At 54.0% G+C, this 15,156-nt stretch overlaps 1 protein-coding gene across 2 annotated transcripts in view; it reads right to left on the bottom strand.

Annotated features, from left to right (window-relative positions):
• MTOR (mechanistic target of rapamycin kinase) overlaps positions 1-15,156 on the bottom strand; it is an 80,502-nt gene that overhangs the window by 61,561 nt on the left and 3,785 nt on the right. The window contains exons 6-21 of one of the 2 annotated variants that reach the window (XM_044445369.1): positions 14,153-14,287; positions 13,152-13,427; positions 12,914-13,022; positions 12,067-12,253; positions 11,786-11,914; positions 9,254-9,498; positions 8,831-9,046; positions 8,468-8,673; positions 7,209-7,331; positions 6,924-7,013; positions 6,684-6,776; positions 5,717-5,851; positions 4,943-5,072; positions 3,408-3,658; positions 2,320-2,361; positions 538-624 (exon numbers count right to left, since the gene is read on the bottom strand). In XM_044445369.1, the coding sequence (XP_044301304.1) occupies positions 538-624; positions 2,320-2,361; positions 3,408-3,658; positions 4,943-5,072; positions 5,717-5,851; positions 6,684-6,776; positions 6,924-7,013; positions 7,209-7,331; positions 8,468-8,673; positions 8,831-9,046; positions 9,254-9,498; positions 11,786-11,914; positions 12,067-12,253; positions 12,914-13,022; positions 13,152-13,427; positions 14,153-14,287 (2,454 nt within the window). The remainder of the gene's footprint in view (positions 1-537; positions 625-2,319; positions 2,362-3,407; positions 3,659-4,942; positions 5,073-5,716; positions 5,852-6,683; positions 6,777-6,923; positions 7,014-7,208; positions 7,332-8,467; positions 8,674-8,830; positions 9,047-9,253; positions 9,499-11,785; positions 11,915-12,066; positions 12,254-12,913; positions 13,023-13,151; positions 13,428-14,152; positions 14,288-15,156) is intronic. The other variant, XM_044445370.1, reaches the window with a different exon arrangement.

Below are 15,156 nucleotides of genomic sequence, written 5' to 3'. Positions count from 1 at the left end.
GGCTGCCAGAAGGACCCCGACGCACGATCACGTCTCCCCTAGTAGTTTTGGCGGGTGGGGGGGGGCAGGTGGTGTTAAGCAAAATAAGCCATGTTTGGTCTGGAAGAATCAGCAACTCGGTTGTCTTTTTTGGAGCAGAACACATAAAAACAGCCATGTTTAACTCTTTATGGAAGTCAGCCTTCACCTTCTGATACATAATAATTGGATCAAAGGGAAACTGGACTTAATCAGCCATGAAAGTCTGCCTTAAACAATCTGTTCCAGATTAATGCTTCCCCTGTAAACTCTGAGGAGGGAAGGGGGGGTGTGCGCCTGCGTGCGCACAGAGAGAGGGAAATGTGGGTTTTCAGTCTCGGTTCTCCCATTCATGAAATACTAACAAGTATTTTTGGGAGAGACTTGTCTGCGCCCCCTTCCACTTGAGAGGCTCTCAAAAAAAAAAAAATGAGAAATGCCATTTATTGTCCCCAAGCCCTCTCTGTGCCAGGCTACAACAACCCAAAGTTCCCACGTCCACCGGATTGTTATACTCACTCTCATGAGGGTGACGATTTCATCCATGTACGGTCTAATGTGGCTTCTCACAAAAGACACCAACATTCCCAGCTGCTGGAACAGGAACTGGGGGGGGGGGAAAGGTTACAGAAAAGCAAGTGACGACGAGGCAGTCTGCATAACCTCTGTTCAGATGCTTGTACCAAATGGACACAGAACAACGATGGTATGGCTGTAAGCCCAGGGTTAGAGGGTTTGCAGCATCTCACAGCCGTTCTGACAGTCTGCCGGCCCTCCTGTGAACGCTGCAAGATCCCCGGAGCATGCAGCAGAGACACATCCAGGCAAGCACGGCCGCAAAGGTAGTGAGACATGCGGGTGACTGACAGGAGATGGAGCGCCACGGAGCACTGCCCACTCACCTTCGGGGCTCTGTCCTTGCCTCACCTGTCCGGCCAGCCAAAGCCAGGTTGCTCTTTCCTGGGAGCTAATACAGATGCCCCCCCGTCTCGCCGCCTCTAAGGGCTTGTGGGAAGATTCAAGGGCAAGAAGACATACTCACGAATTGAGAGAGCTCAGCTCTAGGCCACAAGCCAAATTATCAAGGCAGGCAGCGGGAATGCAGAATCTTTTGGGTAGTTCATCCACACGACGCAAAGAGGGAAACCAAACTGGGACGGTGAATTTCACAGGCAGAAATGGGAAAATGGCTGCCTCGGTGGGAAATGGCCACTGACTAGGGAAAGGTATTCATTACCGTTTCGATAAGCATTTCCAATCTATCCAGAGATAACTAGACACGTGTTCCTCCACAGCGGTGGAGTGGGGCACCCAGGGAAAGACAGCTTCTGTATCACCAGGAGCCCAGTGACGCTTCCTTGTGAGACCCTGGTCGGCAGCAGCTGCCACATGCGTGGCCACGGGGGGAGGAAGGCAGCTGGCCCCAGCGTTGGCTTTGCTCTGTGCTGAAGAGCAGCTGGTTAGTTACACGAGAGGAAGTGAAAAGCGGCGTCGATGGGCCGAGAGTTAACTAGGCCCGCAGTGACTCTTGTCCTCCAGAAAATCATCTAGGCATAAACCCAAGTGGGGTGCTGCTTCTTGGGGACTGTCACGAGATGGAATATGGGGAGAATCTGTATTCTCTGCGGGAAATACATCCTGCTGAGTAATGTCGGAGCATGTAGCTGCTTTAGAAATAAAATGGTTGAGAGTTGTTTCATATAAGGAAGTCCAATCAGGCTATTCCTCTTGCCTGATTGCCTGAGCAGCTTTGACGCCATGGAATGTTCACGGCTATTCCAAATGCTCAGGGGAAGGGAAGCGGCATCAACAACTGGATTTTAACAGTACAGCTTTTCTCGTTAGAGTTCACTGGGGAGGAAGAACAGGGAGCGGCAAACACGGTGCGGGTCAGGCAAGCGAGGCAGAGGATGGGAAAGTCAAAAGCACAGAAGCCGGGTAATGTTGTCTCTGTGTTGTTCCTTCCTTCCTGGCAGCAAAAGGACAAGGTGGTGTGGCAAGGATAGAACTGTGAAGGCTTGAGAAACACCAGAATAACCCAGGGAGGGAAATTAATCAGTTTAAATCATTCTGGTTTCCCTCTAGTTTTTCTCCCCTGGATGCTTCCCCCTAACATCTCTACTGAATTTCACAGAATGATTAAGACTAGCCATCTATAATTAGACCTGTGAAACTCTTGCTTGTTTATATTTATCAATCCGTAACCTGAGCTCTCGACACAGTGCCTTGGCCTGGGGACAGACTGAGGTGCTTCATACAAGAGATCCCTCGCTTGCGTGTTTCACTCCCACTTGTACCCACCTCAGCTCTTCTCCCCAGTACACTGTCACCATCTTCTTTTACCTGAAAATTTTTAAACAAAGTAGGCAAAAGTGCGTCGTTGTCAAGGGAGTCAGATCAAGCGAGGTCCAGATACTCAACAGCACTAAGTGGATCTGAAGGCAAACTCTGATGCTCTAAGGGGTTTCTGTTCTGAGACACAACAGCCAGGGGCAACTGGATTTCCAAGAAAGCAACTTAACAGCAGCTGACACCAAAAAGTGCACCCGACATAGGGGAAGCAACTCCGGGGAATGCCGTATGCCCACCTGGTCAATTTTGCAAAGATGGGCCACAATCCAGAGGGCATCAGGTGTGCCGAGACCCCACAGCCTGCACTGCAGGGCTTCTAGGTTTGACTTTCAGTTTGAGGGACTTCCATGGGACTTGCAGTGGGAAATCAGACTTTCTGCCACCGTGTTTTATTACTGCTACTGCAGCGCCGTCAACATGCCCACAAACAGCCCGGGACTTGAGGGAGTCTCTGATGCAATGGCTGCTCCGATTCAGACCTTTACTGAAGATCGCTAATTGAGTGGGATAATGACTGGCGGGGGCCAGAGTGGGGTCAAAGGGCACCCAAAGCTGGGGGAAATTTGGCCCACATGAGGCAGCAGCCCTCCTCCCCTTCCAATGGCAGCGCAACAACGAAGCCAGCGCAGGCCTGTCTGAGGCCCGTGACAGGACAGGGGACACGGATGCCCGCGCAAGCCATGCACACCCTGCCAAGACGTCACGTTTCCCAAGGCAGGAAGGTGCATCCCGCCTGACAGCGCTTGCCCGAGAGCCGAAGGCCACCGAAAGTAATGGACTTCCTAACAAAGCAGCAACTAACGGCCTACATTCTTCCGAGAGAAATGCTCGGACAAGCAGGAGAGAGAGGCGGTCACTCACGGTTGCAGTGTGCCTGGAAGCAGGGACAACGCAGCAGTGCTCCAAGCGACAAGGGACACGGGGGGGGGGGGGGGCGGGGGCGGGCCCCGGGGGGGGGGGGGGGGGGGGGGGGGGGTGCTGAGGCGGGTCCCGGCTGCAGGGGAGGCGCGGGGGGAGCCGCCCAAGGGGGCACTCACCTCGCGGATGGCCCCGTCACACACCCGGATGACGTTGAGGAAGGTCGGCATGACCTGAGGCAGGAAATGCACGCACTTGAGGCCGAGGGACTTAAAGATAAAGGTGATGGCTTGGACCACCATAGTGTGGTGGTGGGACAAGGACTGGTCCCGGAAGATCCTCATGAGGGCCACCATCGAGACGGCCGGGTAGAACTCGTCCAGTGGGAGGTTGCCCATGTTCACCAGCATCTCGCTGGTGCTGTAATCGGCTGAAACGGAAGCAGAGTTCGTGCTGTGCAGGCCAGGAAGGCGGGAACTCTGTGGCAGAGCACCCCCCCCCCGGGCCCGCGGGAGGTCCCGGTTCAATCCCCAGCACCTCGCGACATGGCTGCAAAAGACCCCAGCTCGGAACCCTGTGGGGCAACAGATGCAAAGCTGGTGTCTCGGCGTACGGCAGCTTCCTAGGAGCGGACCAACACTGAGACGCTCCTAAGGCCACAGAATAAGTGGCGTGGGAAAACTCGGAAGGAAAGCTGTGCACCAAGCACAGGACTCGGAGAGGTCCGCAGGCTTACTCTCCCACAACCGGTCACACTTTCCGTTCCTCCACTCCTAAAGCTTTTCTGGCCAGCCTTATAATGAGGTAAGTACCCCTCCACATCCTATTCAACTCCCATTCCCTTCATTTAGAAGTACAGGCCTCGGAATATCTCTGAAACTGAATTTGACCTTGAGCTGGAAGAGGTCCCCCACCTCTGGTTTAAAGCATTCTCCTTCCATCCCGAAAACTGATGACTGTTGCTTTTTAGCTCACAGAAAAGCTTACAGGCACAGCTGGAGGGGAAAAAACTCATAATCCCCCCTGCTTACATTGGCTCCCTTCTCTCCCATTGCCTGCATCCCAATCCTGGCATTCTATACAACGTTTGCTTCCAGAAGCAAGAGTGACAAGACCTTAATTAGGAACCATTTACAGATTTAATTTCAGGGGTTCAAATCTTGACCAACGGACTTACTACACTTCCTCCTTCATAGGAGAGAAGGAACTTGACGTTAAGAAAAAAATAAAATCAAAGAACTGGCTGATGTGCACATCTGGCAGACACAGGCACACCCCACCAAAGAGTCTCACACCTTTAAACTTGCTAACTCAAGAAACAGCTTTGCAAGGAGACCATGCGGGACGGGAAATTGAGAAAAGAAAGCTGCCATGTGCTGACCCTTTCATGGGCACCTTCCCCTCGAAGATGAAATCAAAGCCTAAATGTACTTCCTAGACAACCAGTTGCCCCTCTTTTCAAGAATGGGAAAGTGATATTGTTAAATAAATGGGGCAACTGTTGAAGCATTCCTCAAACCAACTCCCAAGGAGAAAAATCTGCCTGAAACGTCTCGCTCCCAAGTGCTCACGCACCCCTGGAGCAGAGCTTAAGGGAAGGCTGTCCGTCTGGCTGAGAGGCAATGCTTCACCCAGTAAAGGGATGCGGTCGAAAACCCATCAGAACTGCTGCCAGTCCCGTGCTTGTGACAAACCCCCTTCTTGGTCTACTCACAGGAATCCTGGCTTGATTTCGACTCCGAGAGGCTGACGGCCGAAGCGTCCCGTGACTGGTCTATCATGCCAATGTTCACCTTGTGCTTGTATGGGTCCAGAGCCCCCAGGAGACCAAGGACCCGTATGGCCTGACAGGAGGAAGAGGAGGAGGAGGAGGGAAAAAAAGAAGGGCAGTGTGTTTTAAAAAAGTTTTAGTGCTGCCAAAAGGGGCAACATTGCTATACAATCTTGGAACAAGAATTGTGGCGGGCCTGACGCTCCCAAGAAGCAAGTTATTGCTTCACCTGTTCCTGTCACAATAGATCCTAGGGATCTGTGGACAGAATTTGGCCGAAGGTGAAAATTGACTGGAGCAGCAGCAGCAGCCGGCCCTCTGGCAAGCAGCCTGCTGGCAGCGAGTAGGACCAAAGCCCGAGTGGGCAGGAGTGGAGCAAAAATGAGTGAGCCACCCCCTTTCGGACCCCTGCCCCCATTCTCTCCCCCCCTGCTCTTCCACGCAGTGGGCTGCCAAGGGAGGCATCCATCGCCCCTGTTAGAGGTCAGGACAAATCACACTCCGCTACTAAGTGGAAAGGGTCCAGGGGCCACACATGGCCCTGGGGCCCGGAGACAGCCCACCTTCCTGGAACGAAGGCCTTTCCTGCACCTCTGAATGAGTCTGGCAGGTGGCGGGACTAAACCCAGGTGAGAGCATCCTTCCATCCATCCCCCTTTGGCACTCAGTGGAGAGAATTCTGGTCCTTGTGCTAGGAAGGGAGCCACGGATGCCAACCTCTCTCCGGGTGCCCTGGTTCTGCTCCGTCTTCAGGAAGTTCAGCAGCACCTCCAGGAGAGTGGGGTACTTCCTGTAGGGCTCCACCACGTAGCCGGTACTGGCCACCAGCTGGCCCAGTGTCCAGAGCGCCACCTGCAAGAGAGGCGGGAGAATTCTCTTGTTCAGTTCCTCCGTGAGACTAGCCCAGGACACCGAGCCTCCAGCTCCCCAATGCTGTTGCACTACCATACCCATCACCTTTGAGTGCTGGCTGCAGCTGATGGGAGTTGAAGTCCAACATCACCTGCAGGGCCACAGGTTCACTGACCCTGTTCGTAAACTAATAATACCGAGAAGCAAGAACGGGCAAAGTCACAATTTCCAAGGAGATGGAATTTTACCCTTTTGTATTATTACCATTTTCTTTGTTTTATTTATGTTCACAAACGTGGATTGTGTTAGATGTGTTTCGGGCAGAACATCCAATACGCACGCCAGCTAACATGTTGGATGGCAGCTGCAATTTAAGAGGCTTAGGCCTCCAAAGACCCGACAGCACAGCAACACTTGGTGCATGCTTGCCTTTGGACGCAAACGCAAAATCAGAAGAGGAGCGAAGGGCTCCGGGGCAGAGCAGCTGGTGCGCATGCCAATGTCCCCGGTTCAACCACTGCCAACGCCAGCTTAGAGCATCAGCCAGCAAGCCGATGGGAAAGACCTCTCTTTCCTCTGACGGAAGACACTGTCGTTCCCAAGACAAGTGGGCCTCCTAGAGGAAGGCGCTCCAGGGCTCCAGAGCCACCACACAAAGGCCCTGCTCCTCATCACTGGCCAACCTAGCATTCAGAGAGAAGATGGTCCCCAGAGTGCGGCAAGATGATCTCAACTCGAAGGGCAGGCGGTGCCCCCTGGGACCAAAGCGTGCAGGGGAGGTTTTCCAGGGCCAGAGGACCCACAGGCTTCCACACCCGCGGGCCGTGCTCACCTGTCTCTTGGCAAGCAAGGAGGAGTCCTGCAGCATGTCCATGATGATGATGAAGAGTTCATCCACCCACTTTCTCATCTCCAGCCCACTCACCTGCGGCGGGGAAGAGAAGGGTGAGGGGCATGAGGGAGACGCAGGCATGGGGTCTGTCGGGCCAGCCATTCATGGCAGCTGTTCCGGAAGGCCTTCAACTGACCAGTGGGGAGAGAAAGGCTTTGGCAGAGAGGAACGGTTTCTTACCTGGGCCAGTTCACCAATGGTAGCCAGGACATTGTTGATCACCCCCGGGTTGGGATCAGGGTCAGGGTCTTTCAGTTTCACAATCAGCGCCTGCGGAGCGACATACCAAAGAAAAGAAGCTGAGAAGGGAGGCAGGGAAGAATCACGCCATAGATTCCTACCTGTGAACCCCCATCAGCCCCTTTCCTACCTCTTCCCACAGGAGAGAGTTGAGACACAGTCATTTAAATTAACGGGGGGGGGGGAGCACACTCACGAATTCAGAAAGCTCCAGGGAAGCCCTACCTTGAGGATGGGCTCCATGTACGGCCGGATCAGCCGCGGAGCATTGGAGACCAAGTGCCCCAGCATCCGGGCACTCTGCTCTTTGATCCTGCCGACACCACTGTGCTCCAGCTCAGTCAAGATCTGGAGGGGAAAAGAGGATGCCATCAGGGAAGCTGGCGTTTTTCGGGCGAGACGGCAGCAACCCCCCCACCCCGGACTGCCAGCAGCAAAAGGGTCCCCTCTTATCTTTCTCCACCCCTCCTTATCTCCACCGAATGGAACTCTGGCTCTGCGTAATCTCTCTTCTTCTCAGAGAGGCCCCAGGCTCTATCATTCTGAAGAAAGGACTTTGGCCTCCCATGGCAGAGTGAGGCCACCCCCCTCACACACACCCCTCCAAGTGGGGCAGAACAGCTACGGTGGTGGGTTGGGACCCTGCAGGTTTGGGGTTGGGTCTCCATTTGGGCACGAAGCTCCTCGGAGAACTTGGGCCAGTCACGGACTCTCAGTCTGACCTTCCTCACAGGGTTGATGCAAGGATAAAACGAAGAGCAGCGCGAGGACAACTACCGGAGCCATCTTAGGATTATTTGCAGGAGGAGAAATGGTGGGAGAGAGATCAGCTCCTGGGCGAGACAGTTTTTGACCTCCACCTCAGTCTGCAGCCTGGTTGGGAAGGAGCCCCTCGGAACTGGCCTTCCCTGACCACTGGCCATGCTGGCTGGAGCCCCAGACATCTGTAGGGCACCAGCCTAGGGAAGGCTGCCCAATATGGATTCAAATGCCCACTTATCAAAGCACAAACCCACATCTTCTTCTTCTGCCTTGGGCTCTTTGTGAAGAGAAAGCGGACTATAAATAAAATCGCCCTGGCTGGGACCCAGAGCAAGGAGAAAGCCGGGGATGGAGATCCACTCCACCCTTGTTTGTTCAAGGCCTCTAACTCCCCTAAAAGACAGAAGGTAGGAGGGATGAGTAGCTTGTGGCGCTCAAGATACACTGGCCTACAGCTTCCAGCAGCCCGTGGTGAGAGCTGAAGGGCACTCCAGGCCAACACAGCTGGAAGACTCTAAGTCAACCTCCCCAGGCCTATAGAGATGCAGCTCCGGCCAAGACAAAAGAGTGTAGCAAGAGACCCCGGGCACTTTTGTCCCCAAGGGAGAAGCACGCGAGACAACTCAGTCACCCCCGCAACGCAGCGGGGCTTGGCCTCGCCCGTGCCATGACGACCGGACCACGTTGCCGTCCCGCCCGCCCGCCTCCCCCGGACCCGTCACCTGAATCAGCATCTTGCGCAGGAAGGGCATGACGAAGGCGGGGTTCATGCTGCTCAGCCGGCCCACCGTGCAGATGGCCAGCTCACGGATCTCGAACACCTGGTCATTCAGGGCCACGAAGAGAGCCTGCAAGTTCTCCGCCTGGGCCAGGTGTGCGTCAAACCGCTCGTCCAAGGAGGCCAGCACGCAGTATCGGATGTCAGGGTCTGGAAGAGCACGGGCGGACAGCAGGCGCCTGGGTTGACGTGGGCGCTGCTTCCGGGCAGAGCAGAGGCGGCGCCCCAGCCCTCCGGGGCACGAGTACCGGTGGCCCCACGAGGCTCCCCACTCCAGGAGAATCCGCAAAGCAAGCCGTGCACCCACCTGGGTCCGTGATTCCCACCACCAGCAGTTTGCCGAGGACATCTGCCACCACCTGCACGGCGGTCTGGCTGACGACGTGGGCATGGCCACTGATCAGGTGGATGGAGGGCGTCAGCAGGCGGGAGCACGTGCGGGCCGCCTCCATGCGGACCTCCTTGTGCTCGCTGTTGAGGAAGTGGTCCGCGCAGTGCCGGACAAACTGCGTCAGCGAATGTCCTGGAAGGCACGGGCGGGGGGCGGCGTCAGGGGCGCATTCCGCTGGCCGGCTGGCTTGTTCTTGGGAGCCTCTCCGCACCCACACAGGGAGGCTCCTTGTGCCGCGTCCGACCCTCCGTCGGCCGAGCCGGGGCTGAAAGACCAGCTGGGCCAGCCTGGGCCCCCTCCATGCAAAGCGCGCGCCCCCTCCCCACCGGGAGCACGTACCCTCAAACTCAAAGCTGCCCAGGGTGCGGAGCGCCAGCGTGAGGCTGCCCACGTCGTTGGCCTCGGGGAGGCTGGAGAGGCTGGGGGACGCCAGCTGGTGCGCCAGGCCTTTGGGCATGCCCGGGTGGCGCAGGGGCCGGTGCATCAGCACCAAGGAGAGCATCTTCAGCAGCCCATCCTGGATCTCCTTCTTGAGCTGAGGGATCTGGCGACTCAGGTCGTACAGCACGGCTGTCAGGGCGGGGCTGCAAGGGAAGGCACCGGTGCGGAGAGCTTGTTGGGGCCGGCCGGCCGCTACAGGAGGAGCATCGCCCCGGCACTCGGGAGCCGTGAGGCTCCTCCACAGCGGAAGTTTTAGCCCTCCCAGACAGAGAACCGGGAAGACGGGAGGGAGGAAGCGCAGCTAGAAAATGCCTGCCTTTTCTCTCATTTAAGCTCATAGAATCTTTCACCCAGTGGCCAAACTATTTTGGAATTCTCCTTCTAGCTGCACTCTAATGCTGGGCACAGCCAAGAATACCAGCATGTGCCAGCTTCAAAGCTTTTGCTGACAGTAACTAAACCTTAAGGAGGTAATTCATCCATTAACCGGGGGGGGGGTGGTCACAAAAGCTGGGAAACTTGCAGAAGACCTACGGTTGGCAAAAGGAAGCAGGACCCAGGGAAGGAGGCATGAAGTGCCAGGCTGTGTCCACAGGTCCCTTAAACGGCATTTTTCCTCTCAACACGTTGCTTCTTCGAATAGTGGCACGTTTCTGCTTCTACCGAAAGCAGCCCCCTCTACGTGGCCCGGAGCGGCCCCCACCCCCGGTATGAGAAGCGAGCCTCACATCTGCTCCCCAGAATGCACTCGGGAGCTGTGTGCTCCTTCGCTTTTCTCCCCAGAGCATCACAACGGGGAAGAGGAGGAGGGACTGCCTGAACCTGCTTTCTTGGTCCCACCCGCCTACCAGGAAGCAGCTCCACTGCCTTGCATGAAACATGGAGGGGCTGGAAAAATACCCTCGGGCTTTGCTTAGAAGCCCTTTTCTCCTTACCGCCTCATCCCATCCTCAGAAACACCCATCTCCCCTTGCTGGCTGGTGGGGGTGGGAGGCCTAATCCAGCAAGGTGCTGGACTCCTGAGCCCAAAACCCAACCCCAGCCTCAGGCCACTCGCTTGGATATAATCCTGCTGGTGCCAACAGGGGCAGAGCAGGGCAGGGCAGGACTTTCAGCTCCCAAACCCGCCCTGCTTGGCAATTAAAATACTCGCTCAGGCATTTGCCTCACAGGAGATATTTCAGGTGCCAGGAGTGGACAAGGAGACCTTCTCAGGAATCCCTGGGGAATTTCAGAAATCTCCGCAGCAGTACAAATGGCATTCTTCCACAGACATGAAGGAATCTGATATTTCACCAAAGAAATAGCCAGCTCCCTCTGCAGGCTACTCTCGCTGGCCCACACAAGCTCACAGACGGCAAGAAATACAGCGATGCTATACTCGTCTCTCTCTTGTCCTGAAGTATTCCAACAGAACAGCCACCCTATCCTGTGCAGCCGGGACAGGAGAAACGCTAACACTCTGGCAACGCCCACCAACTCCCAGCGAAGATCGGGAGGGCTCAGGGGAGCCAGTTCATCCGTAAGAGTTTGGAGGCACCTCTGGCACACCACACGACGGATGTGCATACCTACCAAAGCACCTTGCCGATGGGGCAGCTGCATCGCATTGGAGCAGCTCAGAGGAGGGGAGCTCTTTTGCATGTCCCACCCCTCCAGTCCAGCAGACAGTGCTGCACCTTCCCAAGGCGGGCGCCCACAGCCCTACGGTGGACACCGCCCCCCAGAAGAGGCGGCCCTGTGTGTGTTTTGGTGCAAAATGTGTTATTTGTTTCGGGTTTGTACACTGTTACACAGGAAAAGGTTTCAGGGAGGGGTATGCAACAAAGGAAAAATAAATAAATTGCAGGAATGAAGCAAACGGCAATAAAAGCTATTGTTGCAAATAAAATAATAAATAGGGAAGGGCAGAAGGCAGGCTGGAAGACTCCTGAGTCTTCATGGGTGAACTGTATGCAAGGACTGCAGATTTTCAATTGTTTTAAGACCTCCTGGAACCAAAGAGGAGGAGGAGGACTGCCACTGAAATGAAAAAATCCTTCAAAGCAAAGTCGTCTCCGGCCTTTCTAGCACTGAGATGGATCCTCACTAGCCTGAAGTCGTGCTGGTAGCAAACAGACACGCATTGCTGGCTCCACCTGCCTGTGGTCCCCGACAGGTTGGACTACAACTCACAACACGGCCCAACCAGCCACGTGGCTTCAGGCACGCTTGGGAGCTGTAGTCCAACACCTCTGAAGAACGCCGGGTCGAGGAAGGACGGGCCGGTTCATAAAGAATGAAGCACGGCCTGCCTAGGTTAACCCCTGCACACCAGGCAGCTCTGAAAGGGGGGGAAATAGCCTTCCTTGGCAGTTAGTTGTGTGTGTGGGGCGGGGGGAGATGCAAAAGCGCCACACAGTGGCTGAGGGAGGTAACTGAGAGACCTACCTCAGTCCCACAGCCAGCATGGGTTCCAGGAGCTCCTTGATGTCCTGCTGGATGGAAGGCCCCATTGCCCGCGCCAGCATGCTGATGCAGGTAAAGACGGTGGCGTCCACCTGCACAGATTTCTGCCTCCTGCAGGGGGGTGCACGAGAGACAACTCCACTGAGCAGGAAGTGTCGCCCGCTCTTTCCTTTTTACGTTTTGTTTATGCTGCCCTTCTCCCCCACAAAAGACTCTTCCCCCAAGGAGACCCCCCCCCACCGACTGTGCAAGCAGCCACTCACTTATGAGCGAATTCCTTCAGTGGGAGGGCGGTCTTGATAATTTCGAGGACTTTAGGCAGATAAACCTGGAATTCCGACCTCACAGCCACCGAGAGCAAGCCCAAGGCCTGGAACGCCGCCATCCGCTCTTTCTCCTTCTTAACACAACTGAGAACATGGTTCATGGTGTCTGGAAGGTAGTGGTCAGCTAGCCACGCCGAAAACAAAATAGAAAAGGGTTATTTTTCAGCCTCAATTTGGGTAAAAAGAAAAGGCTGCATTGGTCATTCCTGCTTAAACCTACTTCCCAAAAGTCCAGTTTTCAAATGTGGCTGGAGGGGCCAAAATGCTTCCTTAGTGATGGGGAAGGCGCTCTGTACACACTCACAGGTAATCCTTGACCACCAGCCAGTAAAAGCATAGAGGAAGAACAAGAACTAATGCATAATTCTGGTTCCAAAGGTCTATTATCTAAGCAGTCCTCGGAGCTCAGGCAGGCTGCGCCACAGGACAGATCCTTTTCCTCCCACAACTAAATGGTGGATTTTTTCTTCCAAGGCTTAATTCTCAGCAGTAGAAACATTAAGCTGAAATCCTATTCAAGTTTAGACAGAAAGAAGTGCTGCAAGCCCCTGGCCCCCACTGAATGTAGAATCAGTATATTCTACCTTCAGTGGGAGCAGAATAGAATTATTTATAGAATAAAGAATATATTGGAATATATTTCTACAATATAAGAAATATATTCTTTATCTATTCCAACAAAGTTGTTCTACGATACATTAGCAAGAGATGGATTTGCCCCCGCAGCTCTGTCCCACTCTCGCCTCGGTGCTGCTTCTGGAAAGGTGACCTAGCAGCATTTTACCTGTGAAGGCAGAAGGGCGAAAAGCTGCCAGCCGTGGAAGCAAGCTGAGCACAGTCATCTGGATGAGGGAGTTCTTGTTGCTTCGGCACTTCAAAACCCAGCAGCACACCTGAGGAACGAAGAGGCACAAGTCGACGCTGGATGGAGCACTTTGCTTGCACTGAACAAGCCGGACCAAACGTGCCCCCCTCATCCTCCCCCACCCCAGCAACTGGTCCGCAGAGGCCCTCGAGCTCACCTGATCAAACTTCTCCTCCATCAGCTCCCTGCAGCACCGGCTCTCGACCAGGGTGGACTTGACTGGGACAGGCGAGGCACCAAAGCCCATGATTCCGGGCTGAGGACTGAAGCCCAGGAGCCCCACCAAGGCATTGGACTGCTGGGGCTGCACCGACTGGAAGCTGGAGAAGGGGGTGATGTGGCGCGGTTTGGCCCCAAAGCCCAGCAGGTCTTTGCAGTACTTGTCATGGACCATCTGCTGCTGCGTGATCTCCTCCATCTCTTCTCGAAGACGCTAGATGAGGGCGAGAAGAGCAGGGTCAACACCGGACTGGCCGCAAAGCTTTAAAGGGCTGCGGGCACATGAGCATCGCCGGCTAGCAATGCTCGGAAGGAAGCCTGAGATAACGTGTGGGGTGACCTTAACCCATCGCCATCCCAACAAGTTCTACCCCAATACGCTGTTTTACGAATGGGTGCAAGCCAGACTGGCCATTCTCATTTGCCTGTTCAGAGCACTCTTTATTTATTGCAGTATTTCTAATGTTTAAAACTTTTATATGCTGTCACCACATGCCTCGGCATCTCGGGACGGCTCGCAACACACAATTAAAAACAATAAAATAACCAATTCCATACATTTATTATTTTACTTATTTATAACATTTCTATGCCGCACCCATCGCCGAAGCCTCGGGGTGGCTCCCAAGGAAAGCAAATAAAGCATAGAACAGTATTAAAAATTTGGACTTCTTGGCGAAATATAAAGCCATTAAATAAAACACAGATTAACAATTAAAATAGCGTTTAAATAAAAAGGTCTTGGCCTGGCGCCGAAAAACAAACAACAACGGCGCCAGGCGGACCTCTCTGGGGAGTGCATTCCATAGGTGGGGCGCCATTAATATAATTAAATTATATAAAAACAAAAACCAAACACAAAAAAGCCACCCTCCCACACCGAAAAGTTCTCTCCAGCAGCGTGCACTGGACCAGCTGCTCCCTGTCGGCCCAACTCACCTCTCCCTCCATGCTGCTGATCCTCACCAGCTCATTCAGGATCAGCAAGGCACCGTGGATTCGGTCGTCGCGGTTCATGCCCTTCTCCTTGGCCACCGTCTCGTCGAAACCCTTCTCGGCTTCTTCATATGTTTGCTGAAAAGACAAGGGTGCTATTAGGAAAAAGCCTCCAACACAGAGAATGCCCAGAGCCGGGGCATCATGCACCTTGATCGTTACGGCCAGCCAGCCATTTTTGTCTATTCCTGCAATGCATATACGGGAAGGAAACGGGTAAGAAATGAGGTTCAAGGGCTTCACAGCTTAAGTGAGATTTGAGGCAAGTTTTTCTTGCCTCAAAGCTCACTTTGCTCACCACCATAGCTCAGCGGAGACACAACAGCAAACCACGGCATGCAGTAGGGAAGAGCTCCAAACCCAAACCCTGATTTGAGCTGCCAAAGATACAGCCAAAACGCAGTCTGGGGCTGGTGTCTGCATTTGTTTAATGTTGTGAGGACTGCCAATGTTGACAGAGTGAAGCAGCTATTCAGACATCGTGTTGGGCCACTGTTTGCAAAAATATTTCAAACCATGGGTTCCAGTTCACAACCCAGTCACAGGCCATGGTTTGTCTGTGCAGATGTCAGGCCAAACTAGCAATGTTTCACTGTTATATTTGTCTGTGGGGAAAAACCCACAATTTCGGAAATGCATCATTTCGTGATACAACTTCATAATATCCAGAATCACTCAAATACAAGTCTTTCGGATAGTGAGGTGGCCAACTCCTGAAGAAACCAATTAATCCAAAAAAAAAAAGGAAAAAGGAAAAATCCAAGCCCTGCTCTCCAACTCCTCCTCACCCCTTTACTCTGCCACTTGGGGAGTTTGAAAAGAAGAGCCTTGATGAAAGAAGTGAAGAGAATGATTTGGTGGAAATTTACCTGGGAGGACGGGCTACCTGATTTAAGCAGGATTTGCTTTGAAGGAAACACAGAAGGGATGGGATCGGGCAGTTAAGA

This window comes from Varanus komodoensis, unplaced genomic scaffold (genome assembly GCF_004798865.1).
Source record: "Varanus komodoensis strain SLA01 unplaced genomic scaffold, ASM479886v1 scaffold48, whole genome shotgun sequence".
In the NCBI taxonomy this organism is placed as follows: Eukaryota; Metazoa; Chordata; class Lepidosauria; order Squamata; family Varanidae; genus Varanus; species Varanus komodoensis.
This window is presented reverse-complemented; position numbering and strand designations above follow the sequence as displayed.